Here is an 18,925-nt window from a genome sequence, read left to right as displayed (position 1 = left end):
TAACGGACTCCACTGACCACCTGACCTCCGTGAGCCCCACTCTGACAGTGACGTGTCTCTCCTGGGATTGGTATGAGTCCAGAGCCAGTGAACGGAAGTCTGCTATGTCTGCTGACTTCCTTTCCCCAGTGCACAGTCACCCTGGGGAAAGTCCCTTTGGGGAAGGCTGGGAGAAAGATTAACAATATACATTTTTGGCACTATAGCAGGGTCATTCCTCAAGGGGTCCCCACTTCCGGTTCATTCAAGTTCTGGGTCTGTAAATTGACTCGTCTGGGAATTGAGAGGTCATGACTCTGTTTTTATGTTCCAGTTAGACTTTTGTCCATTCAACCTCGAACTCTTCTGGTCATACAGATAAGAATTCAGTAGGCGTCCCATCTGTGTCACTTGTAGGAGCACCATGATCAACTAGCCACTGCCGTGGACCATCCTGGCTGCTGCTTTGACTCTGCTGTCCATTCCGGTCACCATGCCCATCTTGCCTTTAGCGGCTGAGTGCTGCCAGTTGGCCCTGCCACCCTAGGATCCAATGACCCCCACTGCACCCAGGTCGCGCAAATCAGTGGCAGCAGTTCCCCTGTCATTTCTGGCCCACAGGGAAGAGCGACCACAGGGCTCTGCTAGTGCTGGGACTCCCCGCGCAAATCTGCTCCTCACAGTCGTGGTCAAAGGTGTGTCCCCTGGACCCTCCCCGGTGGGTGAGTCGGGTCTTACTGGACAATCCACCCTCACCTTCCAACCTCCCTGAGCCTCTGGACCCCTTCCTCTATTAACCAAGGCAGGGCTGGCATTTCTGCCCCACTTATTGGGGGCCACCATTTGGTCCACATTTTAGCCAACCAACCAACCAGACTGTTAGAGCCATTTTAAACCCCTGAGCTGCAACATTAAATCCAGAATCTCTGCTGAGTGCGCCTCTAGCAATAAATTCAGCCTGACCCAACTTTACGTTCCTTCCACCATTATCCCACCCCTTATATCCATTCCCACACGTCTTCCCCATATTTCTGTCAATATAAACTGGAAAAATCATGTGGTTCTTTTGGAGCACAGCACGCCTTCTCATGGGTCACATTCCATACCTCCCCCTGCAGGGCCTGGGGCATGCTGCCTCAGGGCCTTTGCACATGCTGTGTGCTACCTAGGAAGCTCTTCTCCTTGCTTTCTCACCTATCACTGCTGAGCTGAGATGACCCCTCCTTAGCATCCTCCTCCCTGACCACTGGGGCCAGAGCACTAGCCCCCTAATTACCCCCTCCCCACATTCTAGTGTCATTCCTCTGCTCTAGTTATTCACGACCTTCATCATCATCTGACATGAACTTACTGTCTCCTCAACAACACCATAAGACCTTGAGGGCAGGCCCCGTCTATCTTGCTCACGGCTGTGTCTCCAGCACTGAGGCCGCTACCTGGCACGGAGCAGATGCTCAATAGATATTTGTGGAACAAATGAAACAACCGTGCAGAGCCTGACGCTGGTGGCCGGGCATCCCCGATGTTAATACAGACAGCAGACCTGGGCTTCCTTTGTTTATTGATCGCCTCCTGATAACTCCAGAGAGGAATCAAGATGGGGGGACCTTCACATCACCCACCCTCTCAGATGGCAAGAGCTTCAGAGCATGTGCAGTAAGGCACAGTCATGGTCTCCTGGGAAGGTGTGACCTGTCGCCTGCGAGCCCCAGGGTCCCGGCCTCGTGCAGTCGAGGTAATGAAGCAATAGCTGCTTTCCGGAGCCCGAGTGAGGTAAGCTGCAGCCGCAAAGATTGTGAAACGGGTTCAGGGTTTCTCCTTTCATAGCTGAGAGACCAGGAGTCCGTCCCCTCAGCCTGCTCCCCCAGCGGGTCACGGATTGTCACCACTCTGGTTGCCTGGAAGGGTTTAACCAGAGCGAATCATGCAGTGACGGGGGCTGGAGCAGCCGACTGGGGCCGCCTCCATTTACATTCTGTCTCCTAGAACAGCCCAGGGAGATGGGCGCGAGCTTTGGCGAGGGCCAGAGCCCATCTCAGAATTGGGCCCCACAGGGGTGAGTCCAGACAGAGAAGGTGGGGGCACACAGTCATTCAAAGACGAGCTCAGCCTGAGGCCACCCCCTCAGACTCCAGTTTAAGCAGAAAGCTAAGGTAAGCCCACAGCTGGGCCCTGCAGGCCCGTCCGGCAGCGGGTACAAGCAAACCAGTGTTTTTCCCAAGGAGGATCTGTGCAGGCCAAGGCCTCGGGAGCCTTCCTGATGTTTCAGCCAACCCCCCTTCCCTGTCTGAACGTCTGGGGTCCCAGTTCCACGGTGGGTGGCCAGAGTGTAGCCATAGTGCAGTGTCCCTCCGGGGTGGGTGTGGGCTGCCTGCCTACTGCCCCTGGGAGGCAGAAGTTTCTTTGCCTGAAAGAAAGGAGGGAGAGGAGAGAAAAACACGTCACTGCTAAATTATGCCTCAGACACGGCTCCCTGAGCTGTCCCACTCCTGCTCCAGCCTGCAGGCCAGGGGCTGGGAGGACCCAGACGCCCAGCCTGGGGGAGTCTGGTGCCCTGTTTTGCTCCCCAAAACCTGCAGGAGAACCCCAAGTCTCTCCTTCCTCCACATGGATGGAGGACGAATAGCTACAAAAAGACAAAAGCATTTTCGCACCCTTACCACACACCAGCCCTTCCAGGCACTCTTGCCTAACCCCGCGGTGATGGCAGCAAGCAGGTACTATTAGCAATCCCATTTTACAGAGGAGAAAACCGAGATGAGGGCCTGGCCACAGGCCTGCAGGCGGCAAGCAAGGAGCCAGGATCTGAGCTACAAAGCGTGGAGGGTAATGTAGAGGCTGTGTGTGCAGACAGACGTGTGGTGATCGTGAGCCTCTGTGGACAGGAAAGCGAGGAGCTGGAGAGGAGGCTGAGCCCAGATAAAATGCCTACAAATGACAACAGCTCCTCAAACAAATGATCAAAACAAGAATCCGACCCTCAGGAACGCATATTGGAGCCGCCACTATGTGCAGGACCCCAGGTGCACCACATCACGCAGCTGTCCTCAAAGGCCTGTGGAGGAGGCTCTGCGATCGCACCCGCTACATAGGGAGGAGGCCGGCTCAGAGAGACTGAGGAACAAGCCCACAGCCACACAGCCCTGGTCCTCAGCCTCTGCCCAGCCCTGCCTCCCACTCCAGTCACAGGGAAGAGCCAGGCCTCTGGAGAAAACCCTTCACCACATCCACCCCCAGATGCCCCTGTTTGGGGGTAGAGATGAGCAACCAGGCACAAGAGGCAGGCCATCTGCCCCCCTGTCCCTGCCCTCTAGCCGCCTTCTGGAGTGGCCCTGGGCAGGTCCCGGGCAGCGTGCTTTGGTGCCTCCATGTTTTGTCACTGTAAGTGGACAAGAATAGTGTGCCCCCCGCCCCTGGGCCTCTGAAATGTACCAGGGGCCTGTGCCCACTGGCGGAGGCTAGCTCACCTTTGGGGATGAACTTCAGTGAGCTGCTGAATATTCAGAAGCGGGACTGCCCCCGCTTGGGGCCGTCATTCAGGAACTCATGGCCCAGCCCGTTGCCACACCTGCCACAGGACACCTGGGAAGACCACAAAACAGCTGAAGCAATGGCCCCTCCTGCCACCAGCAGATGGTGTCCTCCCCAGGCCCTTTTCCCAAGGTAACTGCTGGTAGAAGAGGCCGACCTCCATCCTGGAGCCCTCAGAGGAAAGCCATCCTGTGTCCCTTGGCCCACCAGGACCCCAGGCTCGCCCAATAGTTTGGGGTGGCAGCTCCCCCAGCTGAGGCCAGAGGCCTGGGACAGATAGACTCTAAGCCCCTGGAGCTGTGGGGGGAGCAGAAGGAAGGACAAGGCGGCCAGCTCTCGTCCCTCCCTGGCCAACACCCCCCTCGCCGCCCCCTGCTGCTGCCACTCACCTTGAAGGCTCCCGGCCGATTGTGCTCTGGACGCTTGGCCACGCTGTCAGCGTGGATGGTCTCGGTGAAGGCCGGCCATGGGGATGAGTGTGCGTACTTTGAGCGGCTGGAGAAGAGCTCGTAACCACACTCGGCGCACACATAGATGCCTGCGGGCGGAAAGAGAGGCAAAAGCAGATGTCTCTGGGATGAGCTCCCAAATCCTCGGACCCAGGAGAACACAGCACCATCCCCGCTCACAGAGTGGGCTGCACACCCTCCCCACAGCCCCACAAGCCACCCACAGGCCTGGGTATTGGGTCTGTGGGGGAGACACATCACTGAGCTCACATTTAGTGGTTCTAAGCATGTGCCAGAGACCAGGAGAGCCACTTTTCACACTTTTCTCACTGCCTCTTTTCAAGAGCCCTGTGTTCAGACCTTTCCACTTTACAGATGAGAAAGCTGAGGCTCGGGGACACAGAACACTCAGCTAGAGGGCGTGCAGCCAGGAAGGAACCCAGGCAGTCTGATGAGGACACAGCACTCCCGCCCCAGCAGGCCCCACATAGTGGGGGCTCTGATATGGCCAGCACTGCCACCTAGCCCGCCTCCCTTCCCAAGTGGCCGTCCCAGCATGGGCCTGCTCTCCACCCAGGAAGAGAATGGTCCCAGCGAAAAGGCCTCCAGGCCAGAGAGGGGGCCCAGGAAGACAGAGGGCCAGGGAGGAGAACAGGTTTTAACCTAGCCCCAAAAGATCACTTTAAGGGGGGAAAAAACGGTTGTGGGCCCACCCAGTGGCATAGTAGTTAAGTTCGTGCGCTTCACTTTGGTGGCCCAGGGTTCGCAGGTTCAGATCCCAGGCACGGACCTACACACTGCTCGTCAAGCCATGCTGTGGCAGGCATCCCACATATAAAGTAGAGGAAGATGGACACAGATGGTAGCCCAGAGCCAGTCTTCCTCAGCAAAAAGAGGAGGATTGGGAACAGATGTTAGCTCAGGGCTAATCTTCCTCACCAAAAAAAAAAAAAAAAAGGTTGCAAGACTGACTGGCAGAACAAGAACTGCTTGGGAGTGAGGAAACTCCTCACCTACTGCCCGGCCTGGGGACAGCCTCCCCTGGAGTCTCTGAACTACTCAACCTTTACCAGCAACTGGAGGAGGAAGCAAAAGGGAACCAAGAGCTGCTGTGGGAGTGGAGTTTCGGTGTTGGCAGAGCAGCTGAGGACAACCCCGGGTCCCACAGCCAGAGGGTCTCAGGGGAGGGCTTTGCCCAGAGAGTCCTATGTCACAGCTAGCACCCATAGATGCCTGGTGTCCCAGCGCAGCCTCCTCGAGGGCTGACACCCAACAGATCCCACCCCAGGTGGGTCACTGCCCTCGTCTTGCCTGTGGGCGTGGTTTTACCAAATTAGTCCATACCAGGCAGCACAGCCCAGAAGAGAACTCACCAGGGCCTCTCAAAGCCTGGGGCCAAGGCTGAGAGTTGGCCATGCTCCAAACCACCCCCACGCCCCCCACCCCCGCCCAGGCTGTCTGGTCAAACTTCACTCGCCATTGGTGGCCTGGCGGCACTGCTGGTTACAACCCCAGGGCCATGGGCAGGTGGGGGAGGCACCCAGGCAGGCACATTCGGATGCGAAGGGTCGTTGTGTGCTTGCCGGCGTACCGCGCGGGTCCCGGGAACCGGGAGGAAAGTGGGGAGCGGTAACACCCAGGAGCTGCCCCTGGACAAGACCTTCCTTGCGTCCCTTTGAAGTCCATATCCTGACCCGTCACCACCTCCATGTACCCTGACCCCACAGGTTCCCCCGGGAACCGCCAGGCTCACACTCAAGGCCCGTCCTCCCGAGAACAGCGACCGCGTCTCTCTAATGTCCCCCTCCCCTCAGGTACCACCTCTCCGGGCCCCCAGACCCCTCGCTCCTTCGTGATCCCCTTTGCCCGTATGCGCTCCTCCCCGCGCGGTCACACTCGCCGCCCTTTCCCGGGGCTGCGGGGTCCATCACCACCCCAGGGCAGCGACGCCCCTCTAATGCGCGCCCCCGCCCCGCTGTCCTCCAGGAGGTCACAGGTCGTACCCGGCTCAAAGTGGTTCTGGAAAACCTCGCCCCCGAAGAAGCTGCAGAACGACATGGCGCCCCCGAGAACGCTGCGCTCCCCGCAGCCTACAGACCCGAGGCCACCGACCGCCGATCCCGGGGCCTGCGTCCGCCTCCCCCGAGGACCGATCACTCCCCGGAACAAGGGCTCCGGCTTCCTCCTCCAGGAGGCCCCGCCCCCAATGTGCCCCGCCCCCCGAGGACCCCCCCCACCCCCACCCCGCGCATCTTCCAGCATGCCCCGCCCACGGACCGCTCCTTTGCCGCATCCCCGATCCCGCCCCCTGCCGCCCGGCCCCGCCCCTAGCGCCAGGGGGCGCCGCTGAGACCAGCTGGGTTTGGCGTGGCAGCCACGCCGCACCCTCAGAGCCGCGGCCGCTCGGCTTGCCCTGGTGCTAAGTCCGCAGCCACTGGCCGTCGGCCGGCCCTTCCGTGCCCCCAACTCTGAGACACCACGGGAAGAGTTGCCTCCGGCCTTTATTAGGGGGGACAGGCAGGGGTCGCGCCGCTCTTCTTTCGGGCTCCCTCCATCCCAGTGCCGCCTACAAGTCTCCTGAGGTCTCCGGCTTTTCCTTCTCAAGATGCTTCTTCTGGGGACCCTGTGGGGATGGAGGGGACAGGAGGAGCGTTAGTTCCAGGGTCTAGCCCGGAATACTGCCCCTGGCCAGCCGCCTGGGTCACCCAGAGCCAGCCCTGCCGCCCCTCCCACGGCCGGTCCCTCCCTTCCCCTCTTTTCCAGCAAGAATCAGTGCCCAGGGCTGGACTCCTAAAAGCCACCTCCTGTGGAAAAGTGCAAGGGGCGTCCCTGCTGCCCCCATCTGCCCCAGCTTCCTCATTCCAGCAGGTGGGATGTTGGGTCAGAGCGCCAGAGAACAAGGGGAGTGGGCTCACCATGAAGACCCTCTTTTCTTGGGCTGTCTGGAAGCGGCCATGGCCGAACTTGGAGGTGGTGTCGATGAACTTGAGTTCGATATTCTCCAGGGCCCGGCGGCTGTGGTGCACCAGGAGGGACTGGGGATCCGTGGAAAAAGAGATCTTCAAGACAGGAGGTCCCCATCCACCCCCTCCCGTGACCCCAGCCCACACCCAGAAGGTCTCACTCACTCACCTCCTGCCAGAACTCCTCCCTTTTTGCTCTTCCCAACCCCACCCCTCCCAGGACAGGGCAGGCCGTCCCCCTGACCCTCTCACAGCCCACGGGGCTCCTGCTCCCCGGCCCACCACCATGCTGACCTTCCTCAGTGTGATGACACGCTTCTTGGTGCCCGCGATGCAACCCTTCAGCATGACGAAGTCGTTGTTGACTTCCCCGTAGTGGGGAAAGCTGCCCTGCAGGGAGGTGGGTCAGGATCCAGGCCAGGAAAAGGGGCGGCCGAGTTAGGGGGCAGCTGGGATCCCCAGGAGAACCCCCCACATGCTGTGATTGGAAGGAGCCAGTGCCAGCCCCGTGGCCTGGGGTGACACCCTCGATCACCTGATCGAGGGCAGCATCGTACAGAGGGAGAAACTGAGGCACAGAGCAGCATCTGAGCCACAACCTAAGTCCTGTCCGTCATTATCTCATTTAACAATCTGCATCTTACAGAGGGAGAAACTGAGGCACAGAGGGGGAAGTCATTTGCTCCAGGCCCCATGGCTGCTGCATACTGCAGCTGGGGTTTGAGCCCACGCGGCCTGACTCCAAGGCCACAGTCGGAGCTGCTGCACCCTACACCCTGTGACAGCAGCTGGAGTGTAAGCCGTCTGCAGAGGTGCTCAGAGGATGTGGGAACAGCAAGGCTTTGTTCCACCCAGGCGGCTGCTCGCTGGTGCCTGAGCTCTGGGGGCAGGGCAGCACCCCACACACCTGCCCCACACCTGCGCGCCGGGCCCCTTCCGCCAAACTGGCCGCCCACTCTCACCAGCGGTGTGATGGACTTGTCGGTCAAGTCATAGCTGGTGGATGCACTGCTCTTGACCACTTTCCCGTCCTCCATGTGCAGCCCCCGGCCGATGCGGTAGATCTGCCGGGAGAACAGGGCACGTTGGGGGCAGCAGGTGGCCTCTGGGGCCAGTGGCGTGTCCACACCCATCAGCGCGTGTGCTCAGACCCAGGCGCTGGTGGGGGCACTTCAGAGCCTCCAGGGGAGAGGCAGTGTCTGGGTCATGCACCCCCACCCCCTGGGCTTGGGTCAGGGCATCTCCCCACCACGAGGACCATGGCCGCACCTTCTTGTTGAGCTCCGTGCGGTGGTGGTAGCCCTTCTGCCCAGCCCGGGCGATGGAGCAGCCCACGCGGGCTGGGTGCCAAGCACCAATGCAGGCCACCTTGCGCAGCCCCTTGTGGGTCTTCCGAGGCAGCTTCTTGGTATGCCAGCGACTCGTGACCCCTGCAGGGGGGAGAGGCTGGTGGCTGAGAGGCCAGTCTGGCCCCCACACCCTCCAGGCAGCCTTCCCAGAGCTGCCATCCCCACCTGGCCCTACCTTTGACACCCCGGCCCTTGGTGACAGCAATGACATCAATGACCTCATTCTGGCTGAAAACGCTGTGCACCGGCACCTGCTTCTCCAGCTGGGCCTGGGCCCAGGCCACCTTCTCAGCCACCGTGCCGCCGTTCAGCTGGATCTCCATGATGTGGGCCTTCTTCTGCCGGAAGGGCAGCAGCTTCATCTGCAGGCATGGCACGGCCAGTCGGTTCCCAGAGGGTCACACCCCCATGTGCACACATGGCATGACCGGCTGGTGACCTGTGGCAGGCTTTCACAAATGCATTCATTCAGCAGATGTTCCCATGCTCTGGTCTGGCTATGTGCCATGTTCTGTGCTAGGCACTGGGGATACAGCATGGAATGAGGCAGACAGGGTCCTGGCCCTCATGGAGCCACCATCTAGTTGGGGGACAAAAGGCGAGTAAACTCTTGGAGAGGGCGAAGTGTTCTGACGGAATATTGGAGGGGTGGAAGGGACTCTTATTGCACCTAGGGTGGTCACAGAAGGCCTCTCTGAGGAGGTGACACCAATAACAAGACAGAGCCACTAGGTGAAGATCTGAGAGCACACTTGGGGCAGAAGGACTCGCATGTGCAAAGGCCCTGTGGCAGGGAAGATCTGGGGAACTGGTGGGACAGAAAGGAGACCAGTGTGTCTAGACCATGTTGAGCAGGATGGAGTCAGAGGTGAGCAGGGGCCTAGCCAGGCATGTCTTACCAGGAGGAGCTCAGGTTTTATTCCAAGTGCGGGGCGTGACATGATCTGATTCATATTTTTAAACATCTCTGCTGCTGCATGTGAGGCACAGGCTGTGGGGATGCACAGGGGGAAGCAGGGACACAGGTCACAGCATAGTGCTCAGCCACAAGTCCTTATGGAGTACCTGCTGCATACAAGGCTCTGGTGGGTCCTGGGGTACAGCACTGGACAGGCAGCCGTGGCCCCTGCCCCCGCGGAGCTCAAGTCTCTTGAGGGAGATGGACGTTAACCAGTGACACACATCACCAGGAATTGCAACGTGAGAGTAACTGAGGGGAGGGGCAGGGTGGCTGCTCCAGGCCTAGGGAAAGCTTCCCTGAGGACAAGACGCCAAGGAATGCTCCAGAGTAAGCCAGAGGGTGTGGGTAATCTGTCAACCCACATCAAGCCAGACCCAATGGAAGAATGCTGACTCACACACACTGGGCCAGAACCCGAAGGAGGTGGCTGGCCTTCCACACGGACATCTGGCAGGAGAGCCAGGCCCTTCGGGACATTTCGGGACCTTGGTTGACCACTGGGCGTGGCTGATGCCCCACGGCCCTCAGAGCACACTGATGCCCAGCGTTCCACCGCCGGGGCTGCAGGCGGCTGTGTGGCGGTCAGCAACACTTTGGGGCTGTGCCTGGAGCTCTGGTATTTTTAGGCTGACACTTGCCGGGCCTCCTGAAAGCTGGGGGGCGGGGGCCCGGGGGGCAGGCTGGCTAACCGGGTGTGGACAGGGGGCAGGGGCTGACCTGGGTGTGGACAATGACCCGGATGACCTTGCAGTGCTTCTTCATGGCGGCGAAGTCTTCCTGGAGCTGCTTCTTGCCGCCACTGCCGTGCCACCGCTTGCAGGCCTTGGTGAAGGCCTTCTTCTTGCTCTTGTGCCTGAGCCGCGCAGAGCGGGCCCTCAGAGGGGCCAGCAGGGCCGCTCCCCGGGCCGGCCCTGCCCCCGCCCGCCGCGGGCCCCCAGGCAGGGGTCTTAGAACAGTAGATGTCTCCCTCCTCCCTCCTGCCTTCCTGGGGGAGGCCACCGCTGGTGTCCCTGGGCTGGTTCCAGTCGCCATCTTTAAGCACAGACTGTCCCTCCCTCTCTAGGCCTCAGTTTCCTCCTCTGTAAAGTGGGCGCCCTCCCTGCCTCCCAGAGCTTGAGAGTGAGTGGCGGTTGTGCAGGACCTCAGGGAAGGTGCGTGCCAACTGGCCCCATGGCCACCTGCCCCCGTGGCCACCTGCCCCCGTTGCTACGGCTGCTGATCCCACTTCTCAAGCCAACAGCCGGCACTGGCCAGAACTCTGAAAGATGGACATTATTATCCCCATTTTCCGGATGAAGAAAGCAGGGTTCACAGAGCTCAGAGCCTCTGGGTGAGGGGCAAATTGATAACAACAGAAACAGCGAGAACAGGGCCAGCCGGCATTTGCCGAGCACTTTCTCTGTGCTGAGCACTTGACATGCTGCACATCTAATCCCACAGCAGCCCCGTGATGCAGGGACCACTCCCATCTCCATTTGATGGTGTCCGAGGTATGTGTAAGGGGTGATACGAGGCTCTAAGAGGTCAGCTGTTGGCCTGGGTCACACATCCTGCTCTGACTCTGGGGCCCCAGCTCGTCACTTCCCAGAGAGGGCCAGGGCTGGGCTGTGCCTCTGCCTCTGTAAGGAGCGGGGTATCTGTGAGGTTCCTCAGGCAGGTGGGCCTTCCCTTTCAGGACTTAGTGCCAGGGAAGATATGAGGCCTGAGAATGTCTTTCGTTCTGATGAGAAGAGCTCGTCAGTTAGCTGTTTCCCTTTTATTTATTTTTTTTTTTCCCCCAAAGCCCCAGTAGATAGTTGTATGTCATAGCTGCCCATCCTTCTAGTTGCTGTATGTGGGACGCGGCCTCAGCATGGCCAGAGAAGCGGCGCGTCAGTGTGCGCCCGGGATCCGAACCCGGGCCGCCAGCAGCAGAGCGCGTGCACTTAACCGCTAAGCCACGGGGCCGGCCCTAGCTGTTTCCCTTTTCACCCTGGCTGCTAGGAAGCTCGGAGCCAACTCTTGACATTCCATTAGATTAGTACCCTAATTAACCCTGAAGATTAGAACATTTGCTTCTTCTTTTTCCCTGTCCCAATTTCCTCTCCAGCTCTCTAGTACTCATCTTTTATTGAAGTGATGGTACTCCTCCACACACACACACTTTCCTGCCTTCCACACACTGTTGACACTTCTCCTGCGTACCCCATCCGTCATCATTCCATCTTTCCAGCACAGGACTGGGGAGTGAAGGGCCCGCCCAGCCCCTGTGGTCCCACCAGCCCACGCTCGGTCCACCTGAGGCAGCCCTCACCAGTCCTTGTAGAAGCGGCGTCGGCACTCGTCGCTGAGGTGTTCTGCAAAGATGGTCTTGAAGCTCCGCAGGCCTCGAGGGGTAGCCACATAGCCCACGATGCCCACCACCACCAGAGGCGGCGTCTCCACAATCGTCACTGCCTCCACCTCCTCCCGCTTGGAAATTTCTGGATGAGACCCAGAGACAGGGGCATGGAGAGGGGCCTCTGGGGCCCATGGGGAAGGAGGATGGAGTGGAAGACCCAACTACAGCCCTTTCTGCCCGAGGGAAGATGGAGCACCACAGCCCCAGGGCTGCTGGGGACAGAGGCCCTGGTGAGTTGGGCCCACACTTACCCCCAGCCCTCAGCTGGCCTGCTCTCTGCCTCTTCTCTCCCTGCTCTGCCCTTGGCAGGGAGCAGCTGCTGCTCAGGGCTCATGGGTGGTCCCTGCTCGCTCTGACTCAGATCTCAGGCCAGGCCCTACCTGCTGCTTGCCTCAGTTTCCCCACCAGATCATCCAGGAATGGGCTGGGAGAACAAGAGCTAGGGAAGTGTACCCCAAAGAGTAGGGTTGAGCCTCCTTGAGTGGAGCACAAACGAGCATTTTTTATTTTAATAGTTACGAATGTATGCCAATGAATTCTAGGAAAAAACCCTATAACTTGTACAAAACCCATGATTTTATAGCTGTTATTACTGAGGCTGATACAAACTAAAAGAAGTATGTTCAAAAAATATATTAGGAAAGGAGGCCAGCCTGGTGGCGTAGTGGTTAAGTTCGTGTGCTCTGCTTCAGCGGCCTGGGATTTGCAGGTTCGGATCCCAGGCGCAGACATACACGCTGCTCATCAAGCCATGCTGTGGCGGCATCCCACATACAAAATAGAGGAAGATGGGGCACAGATGTTAGCTAAAGGCCAGTCTTCCTCACCAAAAATAAATAAATAAATAAATATTAGGAGAGATGAAGAACAGATGAGTGGTTACCAGAAGGTTGGGTGGCTGTGGCTAAAAAGGGCAGCAGGAGGGAGCTGTGTGGGGATGGGATGTTCTGAGGCAGTGGGTACACATATTTATATGCGACAGAACTGCGCAGAACTAAATACACACACAACTGGAGACATCGGAATAAGGTGGTGGTTGTATCCACATCAGTATCCAGTTGTGACACGTTACTGTGTTTACAAGAAATTTCCATCGAGGGAGACTGGGTGAAGGGTACATGGGGTCTCTCTGTATTATTTTCTACAACCACGTGTGAATCTACAATGATCTCAAGATGAAAAGCATATCGGGCACTGGCCTTTGAATCCTAGCTCCTCTGCCTACTAACTGGGCGGCTGGCAAGCTTCAGAACTGCTCCACTGTCTCATCTGTAACGTGGGGGCAATGACAGAATCCACCTCGAGGGTGGCCAGTGGTCAGCGCTTGATGACAGTCAGCACCCTGACCACAGTTCCCAGGGGCAGGGCCTCACCCTTGCCAGGGCTGCGGCCCCTCCCAGAGCCCAGTCTGGCTCCTAGCATCTGGAAGTTTCTCCAGGTTTCTGGCGCTCAGGGATGCTCCCCCTGTGCCCTCCGCCCCCCATGTCCCCTGCGGCCACTCACTGAGCCCTGGCCGGTGCACTTCCCGCAGAGTGTGTGTCATGCCGGCCTTGTAGCCCAGGAAAGCCGTGAGGTGCACGGGCTGGCTGGGGTCATCCCGCGGCCACGTCTTCACTTTGCCCCGGTGCCGGCGGCTCCTCTTGTGGGGCAGAAAGCCCAGGTGTCCATGCCGAGGGGCGGAGAACTTCCGGTGGGACTGGGGGCAGGAGGGAAGGGAGGTCAGAGCTGGGGTCTCCGTGGTGGGGACGGATGGTCCCAGAGCCCAGCTCCAGAGAAGTGAGCTAGACACCCAGACTGAGACCTGGTGGTCTTCAGTGCCTCTCCCATCTGTCTACAGGAAAGGAGGGGAACGTTCACCCAGGGGCAGTGTCTTAGGGAAGGAGCCAGCACCAAGCCCTCTTCACCCACAGGCTTCCTGCCTCAGTGGGCTCAGCTGGGTCAGGCCCAGGAGAGGCAGGCCACACTGTGGCCAAGGGCTACAGGGGCAGGAGGCCACTGCCATCTGTCCATCTCCTTGCCCATTCTAGGCCTGGCAGCCCGAGCTCTGGCCGCCTCCTGTCCCCCTGCAGTCACCTACTCCCTCACAGGCCCAAGGACTGACCCTGCTGGGAGAGACTCCAGAAGCCCATCTGCCCCTCCCCAGGAAGCCAGCTTGCTCCTGCTCCAGCCCCCCCAGCCCACTGACCATGGCAGCCGCTCCCTGGAGGTCAGGAAGGGAAGAGGCCTTCCTACCAGGCGCTGGAGGTCGAGTGGCAGGGCCAGGACACACGGCAGCCAGATGCCAGATTTAGCCCCTGGCAGGGGAGCTTGGTCATCTCCCGAGGCAGGCATGGGCTCTGGTGCCAGGAGCAGGCCTGGCCTGGGGCCGGGCAAAGTGGGGGCATCAGACAGGCAGCCTGCGGTGGGGACACCTGGAGCCAGGGCTGGCACTCCTTTCCTCAGGGACTGGGTCCCACTCACTTTGTTTTCTGCCTCGTGTGACCCTCCCAGGACAGGAACAACTTGGCATGGTGGGGAGTGGAGAAACCCCCGCCGGGGGGCTTCTCTCGGGCAGCTGCCGTGAGGAGAGTCTGAGTCCGGTTTGCTGGCCTTGAGGCAGAGGGGATTCCTGTCCTGTCCTGAGAGCTGTGAGCTGGGGCTGGACAACAGCAGGGCTGGGGCATCATGGGGGGGGGGGGGGGATGGGGAGGTTGACTCTGCCCGGAGGATCCAGGGCCGGGATTCAGTGTCAAGATCCCTTTTGTGTGTGTGTGTGTGTGCGTGTGTGTGTGTGCGCGTATGAGGAAGATCAGCCCTGAGCTAATATCCATGCTAATCCTCTCTTTTTGCTGGGGAAGACCGGCCCTGAGCTAACATCTATTGCCAATCCTCCTCCTTTTTTTTTTTTTTTCCCTTTTTCTCCCCAAAGCCCCAGTAGATAGTCGTATGTCATAGTTGCACATCCTTCTAGTTGCTGTATGTGGGACACAGCCTCAGCATGGCCGGAGAAGCAGTGCATCGGTGCACGCCCGGGATCCGAACCCGGGCCGCCAGCAGCGGAGCGCGCGCACTTAACCACTAAGCCACGGGGCCCGCCCCTCAAGATCCTTGACTAACAGCTGTGAGCCAAGGACATTTAGATACTTTTATGAACTTAAGTTTTGAATGACAAGGGTATTGAAATCTCTTATTTTTTGATTCAAAGATGCTATGATTATGAAGTTCTGTAGCTGTAGCATCAGTTTCATAGGCCTAAGATGTCTCTGAGGGTCTGTGGATTTTGCACTGCTCCATGCTAAGATGCTATGCTACTAAAATGTTACAGTTGTTTTTGTTGTTGTTTTTGAGTAACAAAGCTGCTTCAATACTTTAGAGTAAGCCCCCCGGGAATAAAATCCCAGGGAAGGGGTAACCCCCTCAAAGTGTCCAGAGTGGCCCAGGAGGCAAGAGGCCACCTGAGGGAAGGAAGCGCAGAGGGACCCGGCAGACTCAGGGCAAAGGGACTGCCATCGGTGTTAGGACCTGGAGTGCTATAGGACACAGGGCGTGGAGGGACTGGCTCTAGGTACACAGGCCAGGGCCAGAGGGTTGGGCACGAAGCCACAAAGCTGCCTGGGTTCCTCCATCTCGTTTGCCTTTCTCTGCTTCTGCCATGTGATCTGCGAGCCCCTCTGTTGCCAGGCGCAGCAAAGAGCCGTCATCTGGCGCTTTCCCTTATCTGAGTCCTCTGCTTTCTCACACTCTTCTGGTGGGCAAGCTCGCGCTGGTTACCGAGGGTCATGGCGACGGTGGCGGCTCCGGCCTGCCTCCGTTGGGTCCCCTTGTTCAGTCTGACGTTGCAGGCCAGTGTTACAATTCTTTGGGTCTGACAGTGTGTTTCTGAGTTCATGATTTGGAGATTTGACATTTCTGTGACATTTCTGTGACAATCTGTGACTCCAGATTCTGTGCGTCCTTAGAGTTGGCTCTGTGTCTCTGGCCCCAGCCTCTGGGCAGGAAGTGACCAGTACCCTCCCTGGTGCCCACCAGGGGCCGTGCCAGGTATGGAGATCACAGAAGGTGGCCAGAAGGGCCCTGGTCAGTGGAGCTGCCTTGGGGGCACAACAGTGCTCAAGGCCAGGGTGGAACCATCAGAACCAGAGCAGAGCGCCCTGCGCCCAGGGTAGGAGCCACCTCTCCCTGTGGGTGGGAGTCCCGAAGGCAAGCCCTACCTTCCGCTCTGGCCTAGGCAGGCCCTGCAAGCTCACCGGCATCAGCCAGTCCATGAGAGGCCCTGACAGGCACAGTGGAGCCCAGAGAGGGCTGAGGGGAATGGGCAATCCAAGAAGGCTTCCTGGAAGAGTAGGGCGTTTGGTAGTTTGTGCTATTTGTTGACTTAGTTGTGTTACTGGTTTACTCTACCGGCCTGAGTTCTCCAGAGGAGCCGAGCCGTGTTCATATACTCCCTGCTGCACTCGGCACGTGCCTGCACGCCGTCAGAACTGAATGAACTTATTCCCGTGTGTGTCTCCTCTTAGAACGTAAGCAGGGATGCCTGTTTCCTTCACCGCTGTCTCCCAAGCGCCGAGGCCGGCACCCAGCACGTGGTAGGCGCTCCACAGAGTTCGAGGAAGGAGGCTGCGTATGCAATGGCGCCACGGTCCCAGCTGACGGCGCCCGCCCTGCGAGCGTTTCCCCAGCCCACACGTGGGTGGGCCGGCCGAACTGCAAGTCCCATGGTGCCGCGCGGGCGCCGCCGGCCCTGCGCAGGCGCGGCCTCCTTCGGTCGTCCTCTGCTGCGGGCGAGCTAGGCCGCGGGACAGAGGCGGAGGCCGGGGGTACGCGTCCGGGAGCGGACCCCGCTGCGCGCCGCCGCCATGCCGGACAGCTGGGACAAGGACGTGTACCCCGAGCCCCCACGCCGTACACCGGCGCCCCTCGCCGCAGACCTCGCTGCCCAACCCCATCACCTACTTGACCAAGGCCTTCGACCTCCTCGTGGACCGTCCCGTGACCCTCGTGAGAGGTACCGGCCCCGCCGCTCCCCGGGCCGCCCCCCCCCCCCCGCCGCCCCTCGGAGTCCCCCGCCCCCCGGGCCCCGTCGCCCAGCCTGGAAACCCCGCCGCACCACGGGCTTCTCCCCCGTGACCACCCGCCGCCGCACCCCCGGGGCCCCCACCCGGAGACCTGCGGGCCCCGTCGCCTCCTTGGATCCCCCGATGCACCCCAGGCCTCGCCTCCTGGGACGCCCCCCCTCCTACCTCAGGACCCCTCACTGCTCTTCGGCCCCTGCAGCCTGGGGAGCCTTCCACGCACCCCTGGTTTCCGGCCTCGCCCAAATATTAGGTGTTTTTGCGCATCGCAAGCATCTGTGTCCTGAGGCTGTTAGACCCCGGTCTCCCTGCACGCTTTGCATCCTGCGGTGTGCACAGTAGGTGGTCAGCAAATGGGTGTTGAAATGAGGGGGTTCTCTCCAAACTCTCTGCACGCCTGCAAAATGACTGGGATGGTTAGGTGATGGCAAGGTCCCCTGAAGCTCAATGTGCTGTGACTTGTCCTCTGTGTGTGCCCGCGCTTGAGAGCTGCCCAAGTTCCCCCATCTCTTGTCCGAACAAGGCGAATGTTTAAAATGGTTCTTTGTTGCCCAGTCTGTGGTTCAGCCAGCTCCATGGGGCAGCAGCAGGAGACGCTCTGCCCTCAGTCACTAGTTCCAGGTGATTTGTACATGCATTTAATTAATCAGATCATTTGTTCAACAACAAAACATTTGGGGTGCATGGCATGCTCTGGTGGCCCTTTTCTTAGGGAGGATAAAGTTAGCAAACCAGACCCCCAAGGTCTGGAAAAGGCACAGCAGTGGACCCGCTCTTGTTTGTAGCAGTTTCTTAAAAAGCGTCTTATATATCTGGATGGGTGAGATCTCACCAGGTTCAACTTGTTAATTTACCAATGGGGAAGTTGAGGCCGGAAGGTCAGCAGTGGCAGAACTGGGACTAGAATCTCTGCTGGCGCCTCCCTCTTGGGCCTCTTAGCTACACAGTGGAGTCCTGGTGCTTGTGGGCGATTGAGTTGGACCTGTAGCAGTGAGTGGGTTCTGAATCCAGCCGTCTCTCTGAGCCTCAGCCCCATCTGTAAGGACCTGCGCCACAGGGTTGTTGTGGGGACAAAGAGAGATAATGCACACAGGATGGTGCCTGGCTCCCAGGAAGCTCTGCATAAATGGTAGACATCACCCTTTGTAGCCCATCATTCCCAGGACTGTCTGTGCCAGCCCACAGCCCTTTGAGAGTTCAACTGCCAGTCTGTAAAAGCTGAGAACATTTGGGAAGTCTGCTCCTTCCACAGCTTACGAGAAACAAAACTAAGAACCCATCCCACCTATGGCCTGTCCAAACCAAGGGGGCCTTTGAGTCTGGGGTTTTCTCTTTGCAGAGTTTATAGAGCAGCAACATGCAAAGAACCGGTACTACTACTACCACCGGCAGTTCCGCCGCGTGCCAGATATCACTGAGTGCAAGGAAAAGGACATCTTGTGCATGTTTGAAGCAGAAATGCAATGGAGAAGAGACTAGTACGTCCTGCCCTTGGGCTCCCGTTCTGAGTGGGGTAACAGAGCCCTGCACAGCGAGCACACCCTGTTGGGCCATCATTCCCTGGGGGTACCATGGGATGGTGGTCAGCCAGCAAGAATGCCTCCTGGGCCAGATCTTAGGGGTGGAGGGGCCTGACTACAGGGCTCCAAGGTCCTGCTTTCATTCTCTTCTCCCTGGGTACAGGGAAAGGATTCCTTGTAGGCCACCTTTCTTATTCCTTTTTTTTTCAGCAAAGTTGATCAAGAAATCGTGAACATTATCCAGGAGAGACTCAAGGCCTGTCAGCAGAGGGAAGGTGAGAGCTACAGGCAGAACTGTGCCAAGGAGCTGGAGCAGTTCACCCAGGTGGCCAAGGCCTACCAGGACCGCTGTGAGTGAGCCCCTACCTGGCCTGATCCCTGCTTCTGCCCACCCAACTCCCCAACCCTCTATCCAGTCTCCACAGCTATGGGCTAAAAGTTCTGCTAAAACAGTCTGTTCTCACATGAAGAATCACTGTGCCTTGGGGTCCCCTTTCTGCTCAATACCTGTCAGAAAAGACCTGTCCCCATGATAACCCTCCCCCAATCTCTTTCTCAGATCATGACCTGGGGGCCCATTATTCTGCCAGGAAGTGCCTGGCAAAACAGAAGCAGAGGATGCTGGCGGAGAGAAAAGCCGCGCAAGAGGCTGCTGCTGCCTGAGGCAGCCTCCCCTCACATGACTATGGCTCTTACAATAAAGGCTCATGAAACCTGTTTGTGATTCTGGGATCACTTTCAG

General features: G+C 58.8%; 3 protein-coding genes across 3 annotated transcripts; 1 reads left to right on the top strand and 2 right to left on the bottom strand.

Moving 5' to 3' along the window:
• Window positions 1-1,523: 1,523 nt before the first annotated feature.
• On the bottom strand, window positions 1,524-6,138 carry MSRB1 (methionine sulfoxide reductase B1). The gene is made up of 4 exons (XM_058570348.1): window positions 5,963-6,138; window positions 3,900-4,048; window positions 3,447-3,561; window positions 1,524-2,386 (listed from the first exon to the last, which is right to left on the bottom strand). Exons 1-4 carry the CDS (start codon window positions 6,015-6,017, stop codon window positions 2,355-2,357), a joined length of 351 nt encoding a protein of 116 aa, XP_058426331.1. The 5' UTR covers window positions 6,018-6,138; the 3' UTR covers window positions 1,524-2,354.
• Window positions 6,139-6,328: 190 nt separating this feature from the next.
• RPL3L (ribosomal protein L3 like) lies at window positions 6,329-14,275 on the bottom strand. The gene is made up of 11 exons (XM_058568897.1): window positions 14,073-14,275; window positions 13,845-13,971; window positions 13,116-13,443; window positions 11,526-11,694; window positions 9,950-10,085; window positions 8,447-8,633; window positions 8,192-8,352; window positions 7,885-7,986; window positions 7,217-7,312; window positions 6,875-6,994; window positions 6,329-6,582 (listed from the first exon to the last, which is right to left on the bottom strand). The coding sequence occupies exons 1-11, from the start codon at window positions 14,273-14,275 to the stop codon at window positions 6,526-6,528; spliced, it is 1,686 nt and encodes a 561-aa protein (XP_058424880.1). The 3' UTR covers window positions 6,329-6,525.
• Window positions 14,276-16,376: 2,101 nt separating this feature from the next.
• Window positions 16,377-18,904, top strand: NDUFB10 (NADH:ubiquinone oxidoreductase subunit B10). The gene is given in 5 exon segments (XM_058570345.1): window positions 16,377-16,525; window positions 16,527-16,596; window positions 18,003-18,141; window positions 18,394-18,533; window positions 18,743-18,904. Coding segments are annotated over 5 exon segments (531 nt in total). The 5' UTR covers window positions 16,377-16,447; the 3' UTR covers window positions 18,847-18,904.
• The last annotated feature ends 21 nt before the right edge of the window (window positions 18,905-18,925 follow it).

This window comes from Diceros bicornis, chromosome 26 (genome assembly GCF_020826845.1).
Source record: "Diceros bicornis minor isolate mBicDic1 chromosome 26, mDicBic1.mat.cur, whole genome shotgun sequence".
NCBI classification, from domain to species: Eukaryota; Metazoa; Chordata; class Mammalia; order Perissodactyla; family Rhinocerotidae; genus Diceros; species Diceros bicornis.
Note: the sequence above shows the minus strand (reverse complement) of the source record. Positions and strands in the feature narration are given on the sequence as shown.